Source organism: Brassica napus, chromosome C6, assembly GCF_020379485.1.
Source record: "Brassica napus cultivar Da-Ae chromosome C6, Da-Ae, whole genome shotgun sequence".
In the NCBI taxonomy this organism is placed as follows: Eukaryota; Viridiplantae; Streptophyta; class Magnoliopsida; order Brassicales; family Brassicaceae; genus Brassica; species Brassica napus.
This window is the reverse complement of record NC_063449.1, coordinates 13,043,834-13,061,990: the sequence shown is the minus strand read 5'-3', so window position 1 is coordinate 13,061,990 and position 18,157 is coordinate 13,043,834. Positions and strand designations below refer to the sequence as shown.

The 18,157-nt window shown below is 37.1% G+C and overlaps 2 protein-coding genes across 8 annotated transcripts; one reads left to right on the top strand and one right to left on the bottom strand.

The window, feature by feature from the left end:
• Positions 1–6,266: 6,266 nt before the first annotated feature.
• Positions 6,267–8,974, bottom strand: LOC106390660 (probable choline kinase 3). Of its 5 annotated transcripts, none has more exons than XM_013831173.3 (8): positions 8,892–8,974; positions 7,760–8,149; positions 7,345–7,466; positions 7,079–7,280; positions 6,893–7,010; positions 6,747–6,794; positions 6,561–6,661; positions 6,267–6,473 (listed from the first exon to the last, which is right to left on the bottom strand). In XM_013831173.3, exons 2-8 carry the CDS (start codon positions 8,111–8,113, stop codon positions 6,357–6,359), a joined length of 1,062 nt encoding a protein of 353 aa, XP_013686627.1. In that variant the 5' UTR covers positions 8,114–8,149; positions 8,892–8,974; the 3' UTR covers positions 6,267–6,356. The 5 variants fall into 5 exon arrangements, with proteins under 5 accessions (XP_013686627.1, XP_013686622.1, XP_013686624.1 ...); XM_013831168.3 differs by lacking the exon at positions 8,892–8,974 and adding an exon at positions 8,713–8,885 and having other exon boundaries at positions 7,760–8,175; XM_013831170.3 differs by lacking the exon at positions 8,892–8,974 and adding an exon at positions 8,713–8,885 and having other exon boundaries at positions 7,760–8,159.
• LOC106390661 (probable S-adenosylmethionine carrier 2, chloroplastic) lies at positions 8,974–11,832 on the top strand. Of its 3 annotated transcripts, none has more exons than XM_013831176.3 (12): positions 8,974–9,006; positions 9,274–9,328; positions 9,669–9,767; positions 9,846–9,928; positions 10,085–10,161; positions 10,240–10,330; positions 10,558–10,611; positions 10,701–10,796; positions 10,933–11,022; positions 11,116–11,229; positions 11,320–11,400; positions 11,520–11,832. In XM_013831176.3, exons 1-12 carry the CDS (start codon positions 8,989–8,991, stop codon positions 11,634–11,636), a joined length of 975 nt encoding a protein of 324 aa, XP_013686630.2. In that variant the 5' UTR covers positions 8,974–8,988; the 3' UTR covers positions 11,637–11,832. The 3 variants fall into 3 exon arrangements, with proteins under 3 accessions (XP_013686630.2, XP_022566075.1, XP_013686629.1); XM_022710354.2 differs by lacking the exon at positions 8,974–9,006 and adding an exon at positions 9,075–9,164 and having other exon boundaries at positions 11,327–11,400; XM_013831175.3 differs by lacking the exon at positions 8,974–9,006 and adding an exon at positions 9,076–9,164.
• Positions 11,833–18,157: the final 6,325 nt, after the last annotated feature.

Here is an 18,157-nt window from a genome sequence, read left to right as displayed (position 1 = left end):
GCTCGCATGATTCTTGAATGTTTGAAGGATTGGGGTTTAGAGAAAAATGTGTTTTGTATCACTTTGGATAACACTATCAACAACGACAATATGGAGAGAATTCTTAAAGGGTACACTACAAAAAAAAAAGATTGTTTAGAATCATTTATTATGAATATTTGCATTACTTATAAATGATGTAAATAGATTTTACATCACTTAGTGAAATGACGTTGAAAATGGTGATGCAAATAATATACATCATTTTATTAATAATTGATATAAAATATTAAATATTTACATCAATTAGTGTAAGTAATACTAGGCGTATCAATTTTAAGAAATGATAGTAAAATTTACATCATTTTTTTAAATGATGTATGTATTAACATTGATTAAACTAAATGATTCTAATTATTTTGATTAATAAAAAAACATTTTTATCAAAATATTAAAATAATTTAAGTAGTTGTATCATTTATAATTGTTAATATTATTATACTAATCGATTCTAAATCATGTCAATAGATCAATTACATATTTTTACATTGGTTTATTTTCCCTAAAATAAAATCTAATGTAAAAGATAAAACTTAAATATTAAAAAATATAAGCCTAGAAAATCAGGAATAGGAAAAAGATACATTTAGAGGAAAAAAATTGTAAAACATTCAAACTTGATTGCCCATAAGACTTTCTTCAATCCAAATTCTCCATCTTCATTTACTTCTTGTTTTATGCACCTAATATATGTCCTCCATCTTCGTTAATTCTGTAGTGAATTTAACAACATTCATCAATGAATTTTCCATCAACCACTATTTCTTGAGATTTTTACTTGTCCTCTAGATATCAGATTTGACTTCATATACTCCATACGAAGAGAATATAGAAAAATAATATCTGGTTAGAGTTATCCCATCATTATCATTTGATAAAAAAGAAAATTAATCCAAATTTTGTTTTTTTACTTGAATAGTCAGTAACAATAAATATTAACAGATAAAAAGGTTTCAGAAAAGAAGAACCCATAAATGAGTATTGAAGATCACGACAGAAAAAGATATATTTTTTGTGGTGAAACAGTTATAGCTAGAGGAAAATATTTCTCTCTCTTTTGATAAAACACCACCATACAAATTTTAAGCCTTATAAATCATAAATGATTCACGTAATCTCCAGTCTTTTAAGTTTATGATTTTTGTTAACTGATTATTTCAAGTGAGTTGTTTTAAATGGAGTTTTTTTTGCTTCGTAATACATTTAAATAAACTTTAGTTATATTATATAATAGTAATAAAATATTACATATATGTGTCAATTTTTTATTGATGTAAATGAATTTGATAGTATATCAAATAATTTAAATCATGTAAATTTAAATAAAATAACATTATTTTTATTAAAATGATACTAAAGAGAAAATTGTTATTTATCAGCATCAATTTTTAATGATGTTAATTATGCATCATTTTAATCAATGATGTTAACCAAATAACAAATGCTTCAATTATTAATCGTTATAAATTTTGTATAGTTACATCAATTTTATTAAAATGATACAAATTAAACGAAACTGTATCATTTTCTTAAAGTAATGCTAAAATAACTAATAATAGCATCAGATATTACAACTGATCTAAAACTATATATATTGGTCTCATTTGAAAATAAGTAATTCAAAATTGTATCATTTATTTTCATGATGTGATTTATATGATGCAATTTAATTTTTTTTTTTTGGTTGTGGTAGCTTAAGATGATAAGTGGTAGTGGTTTGCTATGTGATGGGAAGTTTATGCATGTGAGATGACCACTAGTAAAAATCTACCGCATAGCCACAGAAGTGTCACTACAAAACCGTGGCTATAAACAAAAAGCCACGATACCGCCACGTTTTAGCCACACAAAAAAATTAGCAACGGTAAACCCAAAAACAAGCCACGAAAAAACAGTATCGCTATTAAGCCACGAACTAGCAACGAAAGTTTAGTGGGAAGTGGGATAGCCACAAATTTACCACTAAAATAATAGTGGCTAGGTTCTGTTTTTTTTGTGCCGACATCGAAGTAGTAGTGTTATGTCTAATCGCTTAACCAAATATAACATAGCCACGCTTTTATCATGGATGTATGGTAGCTATGATGTACTTTATGCAGTTCGAGCCAAAAAAATATTCGATTGACAGTGATATTTTTTTTTTAAAAAGCCACTATTGTACTGTGGCTATGTAGTGGCTAGTTTCTAATATATAAATGTTTCACGAGTGAAACATTTAGAACTTTTAATGTTCACCCAAATTTTCTAAACAAAACTATGTCTTTCTACTTTGAGTCAACGGAATGGTTGGATCAAAGGATTGATCCTGAGAGTAATTACGTTTCAGATGTATTTCTCGGAGGCATTAACGCATTTATTCAATTTGTTTGTAATCAAGCATATTACAGGACAAAGAAACTTATACGAGCGCTAGGGTTACCCGTACAAAAGATTGGTGTTTACGTGAAGAATTGTATGATATTTTGGAAAGGAGAAGATGCGAAGTTGGTCCGTTGTTGGTTTTGTGGAGAAGAACGCTACTACCCGAACAATGAAAAAGTTAAAAACAAACCAAAACAAAGAATGTTTTACATGACTATTACAGATCGTCTGAAACGTCTGTACCAACTTGAGGCGACAACTTCCAATATGCGGTGGCATAAGGAACATGTGACTCCGGAAGGCGAAATGCATCACCCATCTGATGCCATAGCGTGGAAACACTTTAATGAGGTATATCGTGCTTTTGCTGCTGAAAGCCGGAATATTTATCTTTGCTTATCAACATGGTTTAATCTGTTTGGTATGAATGGCGAAGCACATTCCCTTTGGCCCGTTATTGTAACTCCATACAATTTGCCTCCGTGAATGTGTATGAAAAGAGAATTGTTTTACCTTTCGGTGCTAATTCTCGGGCCCAAACATCCAAGAAAAAGCTTAGATATTTACTTCAGCCGTTGATTGAAGAATTACAGAGTTTATGGAGGGATGGTGTGGAGGCATATGATATTTCAAGGAAAGAAAGATTCATAATGCAAGCAATGTTGATGTGGAAGATAAGCGATTTTCCAGCGTATGGGATGCTTTCAGGTTGGACGACTCATGGTCGGTTAGCGTGCCCATATTGTCAAGATGGGACAGGTGCATTCTTGTTATCTAATGGACGGAAACATAGTTGGTTTGATTGCCACATAAGGTTTTTAGATGCAGATCATCCTTACAAGAAAAACACTCATGCATTTAGACGGGGAAAAACAATTGTAGATCCTCCTCCACCATGGTTGACCGGAGAAGAAATATTGCATGAAAGGATAAATAATATACAAGGTTTATCAAAATCTGTTGTATGTAGAGGGAATGGACATGATAACCATCCAAGACAATATTTGGTTACAGAGTTACTCACAATTGGGTAAAGAAGAGTATCTTCTGGGAGTTACTGTATTGGGAAACTCATCTTCTTCGGCTCAACCTTGATTTCATGCACATTGAGAAAAACTTCTTCGATAGCCTGATGAACACGGTGTTAAATGCTCATGGAAAAACGAAAGACAACATCAAAAGCAGATTGCATCTTCTAGAACTATGCAAAAGGAGGGATTTAGAGATGAAAGAGGATGGAACGATGCCCGTGCCAATATTTAGGCGGTCAAATGCAGGAAAATGACAATTCTTTTTGTGGCTAAAAATGACATAAAACTTCCCGATGGATTCGCCTCCAAATTTAGTCGATGTATTAACGAAAGCAATTTAAAGCTACATGGACTGAAAAGTCATGATTGTCATGTCATAATGGAATGACTATATCCATTTGCGTTTGCCGAACTCCTTCCAAAAAATGTTCACACAACAATTAGAGGTATTTATTTTTTTGTATCATTTTAAAATTTACTATAATTGATGTTATAACTTTAATGTTTTGTTTACAGATATTGCCCTCTTCTTCCGAGATATCTCCTCGAAGATTTTGAAAGAATCAGATGTTGGGCTTGTAAAGGAAAATATTTGTGTGAAGCTTTGTAACTTGGAAAATATATTTCCTCCATCGTTCTTCGATGTTATGGAACATCTTCTTCTACACCTTCCAGATGAGGTAGCCTTAGGTGGTCCCATCCATTTTAAGTGGATGTATGTATTTGAAAGATACATGTACCATTTGAAGAAGATGGTCAAAAACAAAGCACACATTGCAGGTTCGATAGTTGCACAATGGATAAACGAGGAGATTTCAAATGCATCGTCAAATTATTTTGGGCATCCGAAAATCATGAGCATTCCAGAAGGTATGAGTGATATTCGTTTCTCATACAATTATCCGGATGTACCACCCTTTTTTTACCATGAAGGGAGAATCAGTGGTCAATGCTCAACTGGTTGGTTGAATGATGAAGATAACACCGTTCTTCACACATTTATGATGTTCAACTGTGAAACATTTGCTCCGTATGAAAGGTAGTTTAATATTATGAAAATATAATATAAATACATATTTCTAGTTACATAACTAAGATTTTAATGTGTATAGGATGTTTGAAAAATATATGACGCTAAGTGTTCCTGATATTACTCCAGCTGCAATGCAAAAAGTGAAAGATACCAAGTTTACAGAGTGGTGTGGTACTCACAGAATGCTAAGAGTAAGAGGAGACATGTTTATGGACTGGGCAGTGCCCAATACATGGAGCATGCATGCGTCCCTAATGGTCTTGCCCACAACCTGGAGCTGGAGATGTGTGTGGGCGGTCTTGAAACAAGCCCCCAAGGTGTCACTGCTGATGTTGCTGAGGTGAAGCAGGATGTCAGAGATGAAGCAGGACATGGTAACAACAAGAGCTGAAATCAATCAGCTCCTCCAAACACTTTTTCCCCAACAAAAACCTACTGGACAGACTTATACTCAGCCTCAAACCCCAATTACTCCGCCTAACCCTGTCAATGGCATTTAGAAGTAGGTTGTTCATCTTGTCTTCTCTTTTGTAACAAGGTTCAACAAACTCTAGGTCTTTTGGTAGAGTCTTCTTAGACTCTTTAACTATGTTTTTTTGTAGAGTCTTCTTAGACTCTTTAAAACTCATCTACCTTGTATAATTATCTATATTTTAGTAATGTTGAATCTACTCTTTTATATATATATGAAGTTGTGTTTTCATTGAATGTGCAATGTTTAAATATTTGAATGACAATATAATTTAATAAAATTGGCAAATTAAAACTAATCAAAAGAAAATCATTTGCAAAAATATGGCTACAAAATAGTCACACTAAAGATAATGACTACAACGTGGCTACAAAATACCATGAAACAAGGAGCATTGCCTACCTCCTTCGACTAGAGCCAAGAACAAACTGAACGGATGACAAGCATACGTCAGTTACAGAAATTCCACCAGCAATCTCCAACGAGAAAGAGAATGAATGACTTAATTTCATCACCAAACATAGAAACAAGAAGCTGAACCAACTACCAACAGCAATGCCTACACACTGATGAATGGGAAAAAAAAAGAGACAAGAGCGAGTGCACAAGACATAGCAATAAATGATCCTCCAAGTTACCCAGCAACTAACAGCATAGACCAACAAAACCATTGGTAAGGTCAGCGACAAAGCTCTATCAACACCACGAACAACACATCAAGGCGTATCCATGGATCGCTACTGTCACCATCTCACCACCGAAGGTCAAACTACAAAGATCGAAGACTCTAAATACTACAACCACAAGAGCCAGTGAGCCACTACCGACATAGACCACCATCAACGCAGAGGACGTAGAGCACAGATCTAGAACATCAGAGACCTATACTCAAAGACTCAAAGTACACTCCACATATCTGGCGAGACAAACACCACCACCAAAGAACCGCCATTCTAAACTGCTACGAAGACGAGAGCAATGGCTAGAACCAACCGGAGACTAAACCATAGAAGAAAGACAAAACTCCTTCCTTGTCTAGCTTTCACGAAGAACACCAGCGATCCCCATGTCAAATAAGCAACGACGCCGGCATATGATGCCGCAAAGAGAGAAGAGGAGAAAAGGAATATGCCGTAGAGAAAAGAAAATTACATAAAAGAGAAGTGAAAGAGAAGGAAGAGCCTCCCCGGCGGTGGTGGAAGCCAAACCACCGGGGAGGCTGAGCGAAAGTTAAGGCGGCAGAGAGACTCTTGCGATTAGGTCTCAGCAGGACCACATTCTGATAACAATAAAACTAGCCAGTAAGAATCTAAAAATTGAGGTTTATCCAAAAAAAAAAAAAAAATTAGCATTGATTTTAGAAATTGGTTAGATTTGGTTACAACTTTTCATTACATCATTTTGTGTTTAAAAACAAGAGTTATTCATACATCTTATTGGTAAAGGAACACAAGAGTTGGGGTTTTCGAAGCCGGTACTGTTTGAATCTCTGTCTTGAGTACTCAGCGTAACCAAAAATGATCTTGTTCACATGTCCCTGTACAATCACATTCACATTTCAGAACAATTTTCTTATTTGGCTTGGTAACGTTATATCTGGCCTGGAAAAAGGAAAAGATCTTACAGAGATGATTCCCCATAGTCCCCAGAAGAGATGGCTTGCCAATGTGTACTTCTCAGCATCTTCCAAGAGCTGTTTTATGTCTTCTTCTCTAGGGTCCTCCCCTAACAAAATAAGCAGGCACATTCATTGGTCCACAAGACGTTTTGACTAAAAGAAGAAGGAACTAAGATTCCTTGAGAAACTGACCTGAAGATCTGAGATAGTTATGAATGAATCTCCTCCGTTCTTCTTCTCCTGCAACCCAAAACCAATCTGTCAGAACTCAGAACCACTGAGATACAAATGCATATGTTACTTGTCTATGATCCCAAATCGGGTTAACTAGTGAGTACCTGGGTACAGAGAGTAATCCAAGATATGGGGAGAGTCAGAATGGTAATTTGCAGCCATTTCACAGAAGTGATTTGCTATGTCGTATGCAACTGGGTTATAACTAGCATACTCGTAGTCCTGTTATAGAAAACTAAGGTTAGTTCATGCGTGATGATGATATTTTGTAAGGGTAATGAGAAACTTACAATGATAGTAATGGAATTGGTGTCTTCATCAATCATGATGTTACCATACTGCAAATCATTGTGACAAAACCCAATCTCCTGCTGCTTATACTCATACTGCAGCTCATGTTCCAGCAAGTTGATCTCAGCTTCAATGTTGTCTAGACCAAAATCTGCTGAATCTTCAGGTGTACACAGACTCTTGGCTTGTCCAAGCCAATTCCTGTCAATATGTTTTATGTTATTGATTTGACCACTTACTACGGAGAATCACAAAGATTAGTTACCTCATCCTATCCCAAAGTAGCACATTTCCATCACCAGGAACCTTTATACCATGAAATTCCCTTAGCTTAGCCGCAACGAGAGCAGATAATTGCTGATCACGTAGATCAACGGTCGATAAAGTCTGCTCAAAAAGTCAGAAAAATACAGTTGACATAGATAAACGCAAATCATGATCATCATGAGAATCAGTCATTATACAGTGCACAGCTAAACCGGTATACCTCAATTGGTATTTACCGGTACACTGACCCAAAATTCAAAATATTCAAGAAGAATTACAATCAAAGGGTAAATGATATCTCCTTCAAAGTCAAATTCAGACAAAACACTGTCATGTGCTTGGAGTTAAGATCAGGTTTAGTTAGTGGATTATTGAGCAAGAAAACTGGAATGTTTAAGAGGAACATTACATACCCGAGCATGGATAAACTCCTCGATCCGACCGCTGGCAAACCGACCAAGGAGTCTAGGACCGTGACCGTACCGAGAGACAATCTCGAACGTACGAATCTCGTCTTTCCTGTCGAAGAAGAGATCAACTCCGTCGCCATAAACTCGAACAAGAAGCTTCCTGTGGTGAAAATGGTTATCCTTAGTGGGCCAGTTCACCATGAAAACTTGGTTAGTCATTGCACCTTTCATGGGTTTCACCTGAATCCTCTCGAGATCTTCCACTACGTCTCCCCATTTCCCCGAGAGTGTTTGAAGTACTTTCTTTAGACTGTCTGGTGATGAAACTGGGATCAAACCCAACACTCCTATGCCCATTATTTCTTTTCTATCTCTCCGCAAGTTCTGTGATGTCTGTAAGAAGCTACGACAAAAGCTCTCTGCTTTACGAAACATTTTGGAATTTACAGATTAAGAACAAAAAAAAAAGGGACAGCTTTGATTCTAACGACAGGTTGAAGTTGAAATGATCCAGAATACAAATGAAATGCTGCAGAATTTTATTTTGTTTTCAGCCGAAATTTGAGGCTCATTGTCTTAATTAAAGCTAAAACCCTAAATATTAAAAGGATTAAAAAGTAATTATACAAAACTCAATCTCTGGCCAAATACCTAGACTTCCAAAAAGTCCAAGCTACTCTGTTTATTTTTAAAAGTTGAGTTGTAAGGTCAAACCGTGATCAACATGATATTTCTCAACAGTGTGATAAATATAATACTGAATTTATAGCAGAACAAAAAGAGTAAAAGATACAGATAAAATAACTGGTATGAAGTAAGTATATTTTATCAAAGGGTGGAATGGATAGCAAATCTAAGGCCAGGATTCAGAGAAAGACAAGTTTCTCTGATCCAGTGCATGATGAATTTCAGAATCGACCTTAAAGAAGAAAAGAAATGGGAAGATGAATCTTTACCTAGAAGATTGCAGATACTAGTTACAAAAAAAAAAAGATTGCAGATATGAGGATAACCCTGGAAATATTATTATTGGAGAAGAAAACCAAGAGAAACTCTCTTTGAAGACTAACTAAACTCAAGGACAATAGAAGTGTGGGCAGGCATGTGATAAAAACGATGAGAAGATTTCTTTTACTTTGCTTTATTTTCTTGGTGCCTTTGTTGGAGGAGATATGTCTTTGTCAGAACTCAGAAGCAACGTACTCGCACACATTCGATTCCATCTGAGCTTTATGGAGACAAATGTAAAGGTGTTTATTAAAACATAAAAGATTAGTTAGACCGGTCGTCGAACCGGTTGGCTCGGTTTGAATAATAAATTTCCACTTTTCGAGAAAGGTTTATGACAAATTCCCTCTTTCAGACTCCCACTGTCTGCCTTCGCCTTCTGTTGCTCTAGCTCGCTCGGGTAAATTTTGGGAGGGGGTTAGATCTTCATCTTCTATCGTTTGATTATCTGCTCCTGAATGCGGTATTTTTTTTTTTTTTTTTTCTTTTTTTGTATTTCTTGTAATTAGATGGATCGTGGCATTGCTTCCAGTAGCAGAGATGGATCTCAGATTGCTTCGCCTGGTAAATTTTTTCCACCTTCTACTTTAACCGGATCTCCCATACTTTGGTCGCTCTCTGTATTTTAGATTTTAGTGTTAGAATGGTGGAATCTTGACACATAAATGTTTATACTTTGAATTGAAATTTGATTAACCAGTGCATACCAAAAAAAAAAAAAATATACTAAAAGTGGTTTGATCAAACTCGTCCCATGTCCACAAACAATTTCAAGAGTATCTTCTGATCCTTGTGATCAACACAATTGGCTAGTGAACTCATGCCTTCTTCTCTAAAGAAAATCAATTTTAACTGCAACCTATACATTTTTAATTGATTGGTCATTTGTTTATGTTACTTGTAGATGGATTGGCATTCAAGAATATTAATAATCCTATCAAGAAGCAGACAATCTGTGTTAAACAAGATGATGATCCATGCCATTTCTTGCGTCTTCTTTATGGTACAGTTGCAAAACACACATCTTAATGAGACTGTTTATAAAAATACCAATTTAATCTGATCAAGTGTTGTTTTGTAGAGTGTCTAGTAGCAGGAGGATTAGCTGGTCTTGTGGTAGAAGCTGCTCTATACCCAATTGATACTATCAAAACTCGAGTGCAGGTATGTTTCTCCTCCTTTTCACAGTAGTCTAGTTTCAGGGAGAGTACCACCATGGCCCAGATGTGTTCATAATCTTTCATGGAGAAACCAGTGTTTGACTTTTTCAGTTACTATCTCTATTTTTTTTTTTTTTTTTTTTTTTTTTGACATGGGTAGGTAGCTCGAGATGGAGGGAAGATTATATGGAAAGGGTTATACTCTGGTCTTGGTGGCAACCTTGCTGGTGTCTTACCGTAAGTAATTAGTCAAAAAAGGAAATAAGAAGAAGAAAGCATGATCTAGCTGGTTAAAACGCTTGTGACTATGTGCAGTGCTTCTGCCTTATTTTTCGGTGTATATGAACCAACCAAACAGAAGCTGCTCAAGGTTCTACCTGAAAAGTTTAGCGCGGTTGCACATTTGGTATGTACAAACTTAAGAGAGTCCTATAGTAACGCATCAATATTAGTCTCTCTGACCGATTTTTTTTAGCTAAAAAGTTTCTCTTAGCATTTATTGAGAAAAATAAAGATGGATGACTTCTCAGGCTTTGTACATTTAGTTTTAAAACTTACTGATCTGAGACAGTTGCCCTTAGAATCTAATATGCTCTGTTGAAAAGGGATTTATGTCTTAGCGAGTTGAATCAGGCTGCAGGTGCTTTAGGAGGTGCTGTTTCATCTATTGTTCGTGTACCAACCGAAGTAATCTTCTTTACTTTTCTTGTTTCTTTTCATTATTCTGTATTGGTTTTATATGCTTTCTGTATATCTTGTAATGGAAACTTCAACAGGTTGTTAAACAGCGGATGCAAACTGGACAATTTGCTTCGGCCCCTGATGCTGTTCGACTTATTATAGCCAAAGAAGGATTTGGAGGCATGTATGCGGTATATATGTTCTTTCCTGACTGTTTTTCTGTTTGCTTTTCAGCAGCACTACTTGAGTTTGTAGTTGAATTAATCACATCGTGTAAGCTAAACAAACAATAAAATCTCCATCTTACTTACTTGTCCAAACATGCAGGGATTCGGATCTTTCTTGCTGCGAGATTTGCCTTTTGACGCTCTTCAGTTTTGTGTATATGAGCAGTTACGGATTGGATACAAGTTAGCTGTAAGCTTTTGTTGCTACATTCATAAGTGAAAGAAAAAACACATCTGCTTCTGCTGGCTTATGACCGTTAAGATATCGATATGTTTAGAACAGGCGAGAAGAGATTTAAATGATCCAGAGAACGCAATGCTTGGTGCAGTTGCTGGTGCTGTCACTCGAGTTTTGACCACTCCTCTGGACGTAATCAAAACCAGACTAATGGTTCAGGTATGTTAAAACGAATGAACACACACAATACTGAAAGAACATCATGTTCTTCGTAGATGGATTTCCATTTTTCGTTTTGACATTTGGCAGGGCGCAGGAAATCAGTATAAAGGGGTCTCGGATTGCCTTAAGACAATATTAAGAGAAGAAGGGTCATCAGCTTTGTGGAAGGTGAATTCATTTCTGCACTTACCACATTCAGTAGGCGTTATGGTGGAAACTTTGTGCATATGTTTCTCATATCTGTGCAAAGTTGCTGACAAGTCTGAGACTCTCTCTGTATTGTACAGGGAATGGGTCCAAGGGTTTTGTGGATAGGTATTGGAGGTTCAATTTTCTTTGGAGTACTTGAAAAGACAAAGCAGATTCTTTCAGATCAGAGCAGCCAAAAGATTCATAAGGCTTAAACTGTTAGATTCTACATCATTGATGTAGAGATCTAGATTCTTTACGTATCTTGCTTGATTTTAAGGCCATCTCTTCTATTTTTCTATCAATCTCTACCTTTATTATCCTTTTGCTCCATAAGGACTTGGTTTCTTCCGGAAGGATGCGATCTTGGTGGCTTATTTGTTTAATTTCAAGTCCAATATTATCAAAATCTATCAAATGACCAGAAAAACCTGGATATTACTTAACCCAGTCCTCATCGCCCGTAACCTCTCTCTCTCCTCATCGCCCATTATTCACTCTTCCTCATCGCCCACTCCTTTGTTCATATTGTTTTCTTTTGAATTTTGTCCGAAACACTCTTTGTTTCATTGCATTCGGAGTTGATGTTAATATTTTACGAAGAAAACAAGAAACACTTTGTTTTCTTGTAAAGTTTAACCAAACGTCGGAAATGATTAACTTAAACACCAATATGTTTTTGATTAAACGAAATAATTTTTATCATTTCGTAGACCGAGTGACCAACGACACAAAAACCACATCTTCGAGCAGGTTGATAACTTTTTTGTTAAGGCTGTAAAAACAGGCAAGTCACGAGATAGGCCACTTACGACCTAGAATGTGAAGCAGCTCAATCTTAATGACGGATTACCTTGATTGATGAGGATTATGGAAGAAAACAGGGTAATGGAAGATTTCTGAAATGTGTAAACTAAAATTTCGACAAATAAAAAAAGATTGGAAAAAATGGAAGATACGAATATGTGGGAAATGGCAACATGGCCAACTCTATACAAACAAGTCTGAGACACGAGGAGAAAGAAAAGCTGAGTCCATCATTATATTATCATAGGCCTGCTCAATTAGTTCTAAAAATCGTGGGTGTTATGACCCATAAATTTAAAACATCTTTATACTTGGCCCAACTTTTCATTGCTCAGTTTTTAATTTCGTAACAAATATACAACAAATACACTTACTATTTTAAGTAGCTGTTGAAGTATTTTGCATATTGTTTCACCTGCTCAGGTCTTGACCTAGTAATATATTATTTTCCAAGCTTTATCAGTACAGCACGACCACAATTTCTGTGTGTTCACAATGGGTTTTACTTCGGTCACTATTTTTGTAGCTTGAAGTTATGTTACCCCATAGCTTATGTTTTATCTTTTATAAGGAGAATCTCCTGTTGATTTCAATCAAAATAATTGTTTGGTTTTTTTTTGTCTTTAGTTAATTGGAATAATGTAACAAACATTTTGATATCTCAATAATACGCTTTTTTCTGGCGCAATTCTTTCAAATAACATTTTCTAAGTTTTTGTCACAAAAATAGCCCAAAAAATAAAATGATCAAAATAGTTTTTTTTTTATTCTGAAATTTTTATTATTTATTATTTATTTTTTGAAATTTTAAACCCCATTCCAAAGCCTACCTTTTAACTCTAAACTCTAATTCAAGATTATATTGAAACCAGATAGACGATTGCTTTAATGTATGCGATTGTAAGTAAAGAATAACTCTCTTATTGCCTCAAGGTAAAACTCACACAAAACCTCAAGATCTCACAAACTCATACATTCTATCATAACTCGATGAATGTATATATATATATAACAAGCTAAAACATAAAAACTAGATAACTCCTAAAACATCTCGCCATCTTTATCTTCAAACTTCGGATAGACTAGGATCTCCTTTAGCTTGTACCGCAAGTCTTTAGTCTTGATCTAACATCTTCAAGCTTAACTCAACAATCTCCCCTTTAAGCTTGAAGTTGACTTGTCCCAAATTTAGAACACCGATAAACTCCCTCATTTCTGTAAACTTGATCTTGCCAAGTGCCTTGGTAAGTATGTCAGCTTTCTGCTTGCTCCCTGCTACATGCTCAACACAAACTTGTCCTTTCTCGACGCACTCCCGGATGAAATGATATCTTCTATGGATGTGTTGGCTACGCCCGTGGAAGACTGGGTTCTTTGTGAGTGATATAGCTGATTTGTTGTCTACTCGAATGATCACCTTCTCACATTCTCTTCCGGTAATCTCACTTAGTATATCTTGAAGCCAGATTGCTTGTTTTGAGGTTTCTGTGGCAGCCATAAATTCAGCTTCGCAAGAAGACAACGCCACAGTCTCCTGCTTCTGTGAACACCAAGTGATAGAACTTTCTCCTAAATAGAAAATGTGTCATGTTACACTCCTTCCATCATCAATATCGACGTTGAGAGAGCTGTCACTGTATCCCATTAACGTTGGTATCTGATCGGTGCATCCATAATTAAGACCGTAAGAAGAAGTGCCTCGCAAGTATCTCAGAACATGTTTCAATTCAGAGTCGTGTGACTCCTTTGGATCGAGCATATATCTGCTTAGCACTCCTATGCTGTACGCAAGGTCAGGGCGAGTGTGAATTAGATACCGTAGGCATCCAATAGTTCTTCTGTACCTCTTCTCTTCAATATACTTCTCCTCAGTAGATCTTGACAGCTTCAGGTTCATATCCATTGGCACACATGTTGAATTGCACTCATCCATTCCAGCCTCAGAGAGTATCTTGGACGCATACCTTTCTTGCCTCAATGTGATCCCATCATCATGTTGCATTACTTCAATACCCAAGTAATATGTCAGCCTCCCCAAGTCACTCATTTCAAACTTGGCTTCCATCTCCACTTTGAACTCAATGATCATCGCTAAATCAGAACCTGTAACAAGCAGATCATCCACATAAACTGCTACAATGAGAAGATGATCCTTCCGTTGACGTTGGTATAAGGAAGCTTCTTTAGAACAGCGTGAGAACTTCAGCTCCATAAGAATCTGGTTTAACTTATCATTCAAGGCTCTAGGAGCTTGTTTTAGGCCATACAGAGCTTTGGAGAGTCTGTACACTTTATCCTCTCTTCCTTTGACCACAAAACCTTCAGGTTGTGAGACATAGACCTCCTCCTTTAGATCGCCGTGAAGGAATGCGGTCTTTACGTCAAGATGATGAACCTCCCAACGGTTTGAAGCAGCCAATGCGATGATGAGTCGAATTGTTTCAATCCTAGCAACAGGAGCAAACACTTCGTCGTAGTCAATCCCGTGTCTCTGGACATACCCTTTCTCAACTAGCCTTGCTTTGTACTTGTTCACACTACCATCAGGGTTACGCTTAACCTTAAACACCCATTTAAGTCCAATAGGTTTAGCTCCTGCGGGTAGATCAACTAAGACCCATGTTTGATTCTTTTCAATAGAGGCTATCTCATCTCTACAGGCTTCCAACCATACTTTCATGTCTTTAGCTTCATCAAAGTCCCACGGCTCATCGTTAATGGACATTAGAAGCCACTCACACCCTGTCTCAGCTAGAAGGATGTAATTTGATAGATACTCTGGTGTTGTTTTTACTCTTGTAGACCGCCTTAGTTGAGGTTGATCACCTTCATCGTCTAAAATCTCCACAACCTCTTTATCCGGACTAGTATCAGCTTCCTCACTTCTCTGTTCTGTCTCCACAGTATCAGCTTCTTCTTTTCCTTCCACAGTTCTCTCGAGTTATCTTAAGCCTTTGTTTCCATGTTCTCCAAGGTTGATACTAAACGTTCCAGCGTCGATCTCCTTATCTTGTTTGTTCCATCTCCACCCTTCTTCTTCCATAAATATCACATCTCGGCTTATTATGATCCTCTTACTCTTTGGATCAAACAAGCGATAGGCCTTAGTTCCAGGTTCTGTTCCAAGGTGTACTAGAGCTCGAGATCTGTCGTCTAGCTTCTTCATGTGAGGAGACTCAACTCTTGCGTACCCGACACATCCAAACACACGTAAGTGTGATAGGTTCAGTCTGCTCCCTTTGAAAGCCTCATATGGAGTCATGGCTGGCAGGGTTCGTGTGGCTGTTCTATTGATGAGATATGTGACATGTCTTACGGCCTCGCCCCACATGTAATTTGGAACCCTCATGTGTTTCAAGACACTCCTCGTCATCTCTAGTATTGTTCTGTTCCGTAGTTCAACTACCCCATTTTGTTGGGGAGAATATGGCGCAGTAAGATGTCCTTGGATCCCATTATTTTCACAGAATGTGTTGAATTCTGATGACGTAAACTCTCCACCCCTATCAGTTCGAAGAGTCTTGATGGAGATACCCGTTTCTTGTTCTATTGACGCTCTCAGCTTCTTGAACTTTCCAAATGCCTCACTTTTCTCCTTTAACAGAATAGTCCACATATAGCGTGTATGATCGTCGATAATCACAAAGACATACCTATTTCCTCCAAGCGTTGATGGTGTGATTGGACCGCAGAGATCACCATGTAGAAGTTCAAGCTTTTGTGAGGCTTGAAACGCTGTCGCTTGTGGGGAAAGGTCGTCTTGATTGCTTTCCAAGTAAGCAAGAAACGCATGTCTTCTTTATAACAGTAAACTTTGGCATTCCTGAGACCAGATCTTTGTCAACCATCAGTTTTATGTTATCAAAGTTGATGTGTCCTAACCTCGCATGCCATTTTTTGAGGCGTTGGTCGTTACTACTTGAAGACATGTTACGTTCTCAGCCTCTAGTGCCACCTTGTATAACCGGTTTCTTCCTCTACTTGTTCTCACTAGCAGCCTTCCCTCGCGATCATACACATTCAGAAGATCCTCCTTCATTCTGAGTTCACATCCAACTTCAGTCGCATGTCCCAAGCTTATGATATTGCTTCTAAGAGCTGGGATGTAGTACACATTCAACATTCTCTTCTTTGCACCATCTTTGAAGATGAAATTAATAGAGCCCTTTCCTTTTATGTCAATGCGGGAGTCATCACCAAACTTAACTTTCCCCGTGATCGTCTCATCAAGTGTGGTGAAGTAGGAGCGGTCTCCAGTCATGTGGTTACTGGCTCCATTGTCCAGATACCAAACATTGCTCTTGTCCAGACTTGTCTCAAAGGTATCAAGCTTTACTTTCTCCTCGTTAAGAAACACAACTTCATTCAACATCAACTCATCTGCTTCATGTGTGTTGTCTTCTTCTTTCGTTTCTTGTGCATCTTGTATTAGCTTGAGTAGCCAATCTGGACAGTCACTTGCATAGTGTCCTAGCTTGTCGCACCGGTAGCACGTAATCCCCGTTGCATCTCTAGCAGCACCAACTCGTCCACGACCCCTTCCTCTATTATAGAACCTTCCACCACGACCGCAGCCTCTATTATTTCCATTAAAAGGTCGTGTATACTGCTGATCCGTATTAGCATACATAAGTTTGCTCTGTTCTTCCCCTGTTTCTTTTTCCTCACCTACACGTTCTTCGTATGCCTTTAAAAGACCGATGATATCGTCGAAGCTGGTCGTTTTGAGATCCAGAACTTGCTCCAATGCAGCTACAATGTGTATGTATTTCTTGTGGGGAAGACTCTTTAGAAACTTCCTGACAAGTTTTGATTCTTCTATTTCTTCTCTGAGAGCAGCATACTTTGAGGAAATCTCAGAGATCCTTCCGGAAAAATCATCAATGGTCTCATTGTCTTTCATCTTTAAGCGGTCAAATTCCACCATAAGTGTTTGTAGGCGTGCCTCCTTGACCCTATCAGCACCCATATGCCTTGTTTTGATAGCATCCCAAACCTTCTTTGCCGTGTCCAGTTCTCCTACTTGCAGAACAAGCGACTCGGGTATGAATTGTACCAATAAGGCTAAGGCCATGTTGTTCTTTCGTCATCTCCTTCTTCTGTCTCGATTATAGCCCACGCCTTGTGTACCTTCAAGAGAATTTTCATCTTGATTGCCCATACAGTGTAGTTTGTAGAACTTAGTATAGGGCATTTTATCGAAGATGATCATGTCTCCTTTGGTTTCGTCGTAGCAACCGTAAGATCCCCCATCTTTTCAGTTGTGTGGCTCTGATACTACGTATTGAAACCAGATAGACGATTGCTTTAGTGTATGCGATTGTAAGTAAAGAATAACTCTCTTATTGCCTCAAGGTAAAACTCACACAAAACCTCAAGATCTCACAAACTCATACATTCTATCATAACTCGATGAATGTATATATATAACAAGCTAAAAGATAAAAACTAGTCTTAGAGATAAGGATCATTTTTCTTGTTGTAGATAACTCCTAAAACATCTCGCCATCTTTATCTTTAAACTTCGGATAGACTAGGATCTCCTTTAGCTTGTACCGCAAGTCTTTAGTCTTGATCTAACATCTTCAAGCTTAACTCAACAGATTAGTTAACCCAAAGGATATAATTACATATTTTACTCTTTAATAAAACCTCTTTTGTTCATTTTTTTTAATTTTTGTGAAAATAAACAAAAAGTGCTATTGGTGGATTTTTCTTTTTTCTGTCTCAAGTCTAAACAAAATAAAAAAGATTGCAACCGCGTCCTATGCTTGTATATCATAAGTGTTGTATTTTGTGACGACTAAAAGGGAGGAAAAATCAACGGTAAAGACTATGAAAAGCCTTTAGAGCCAGCTCCTTAATCTCTTAATTATAAAAGCATCATCTCATCATGGCTGTAGATATTTGCTTTGCTTCGTGTAGAAGG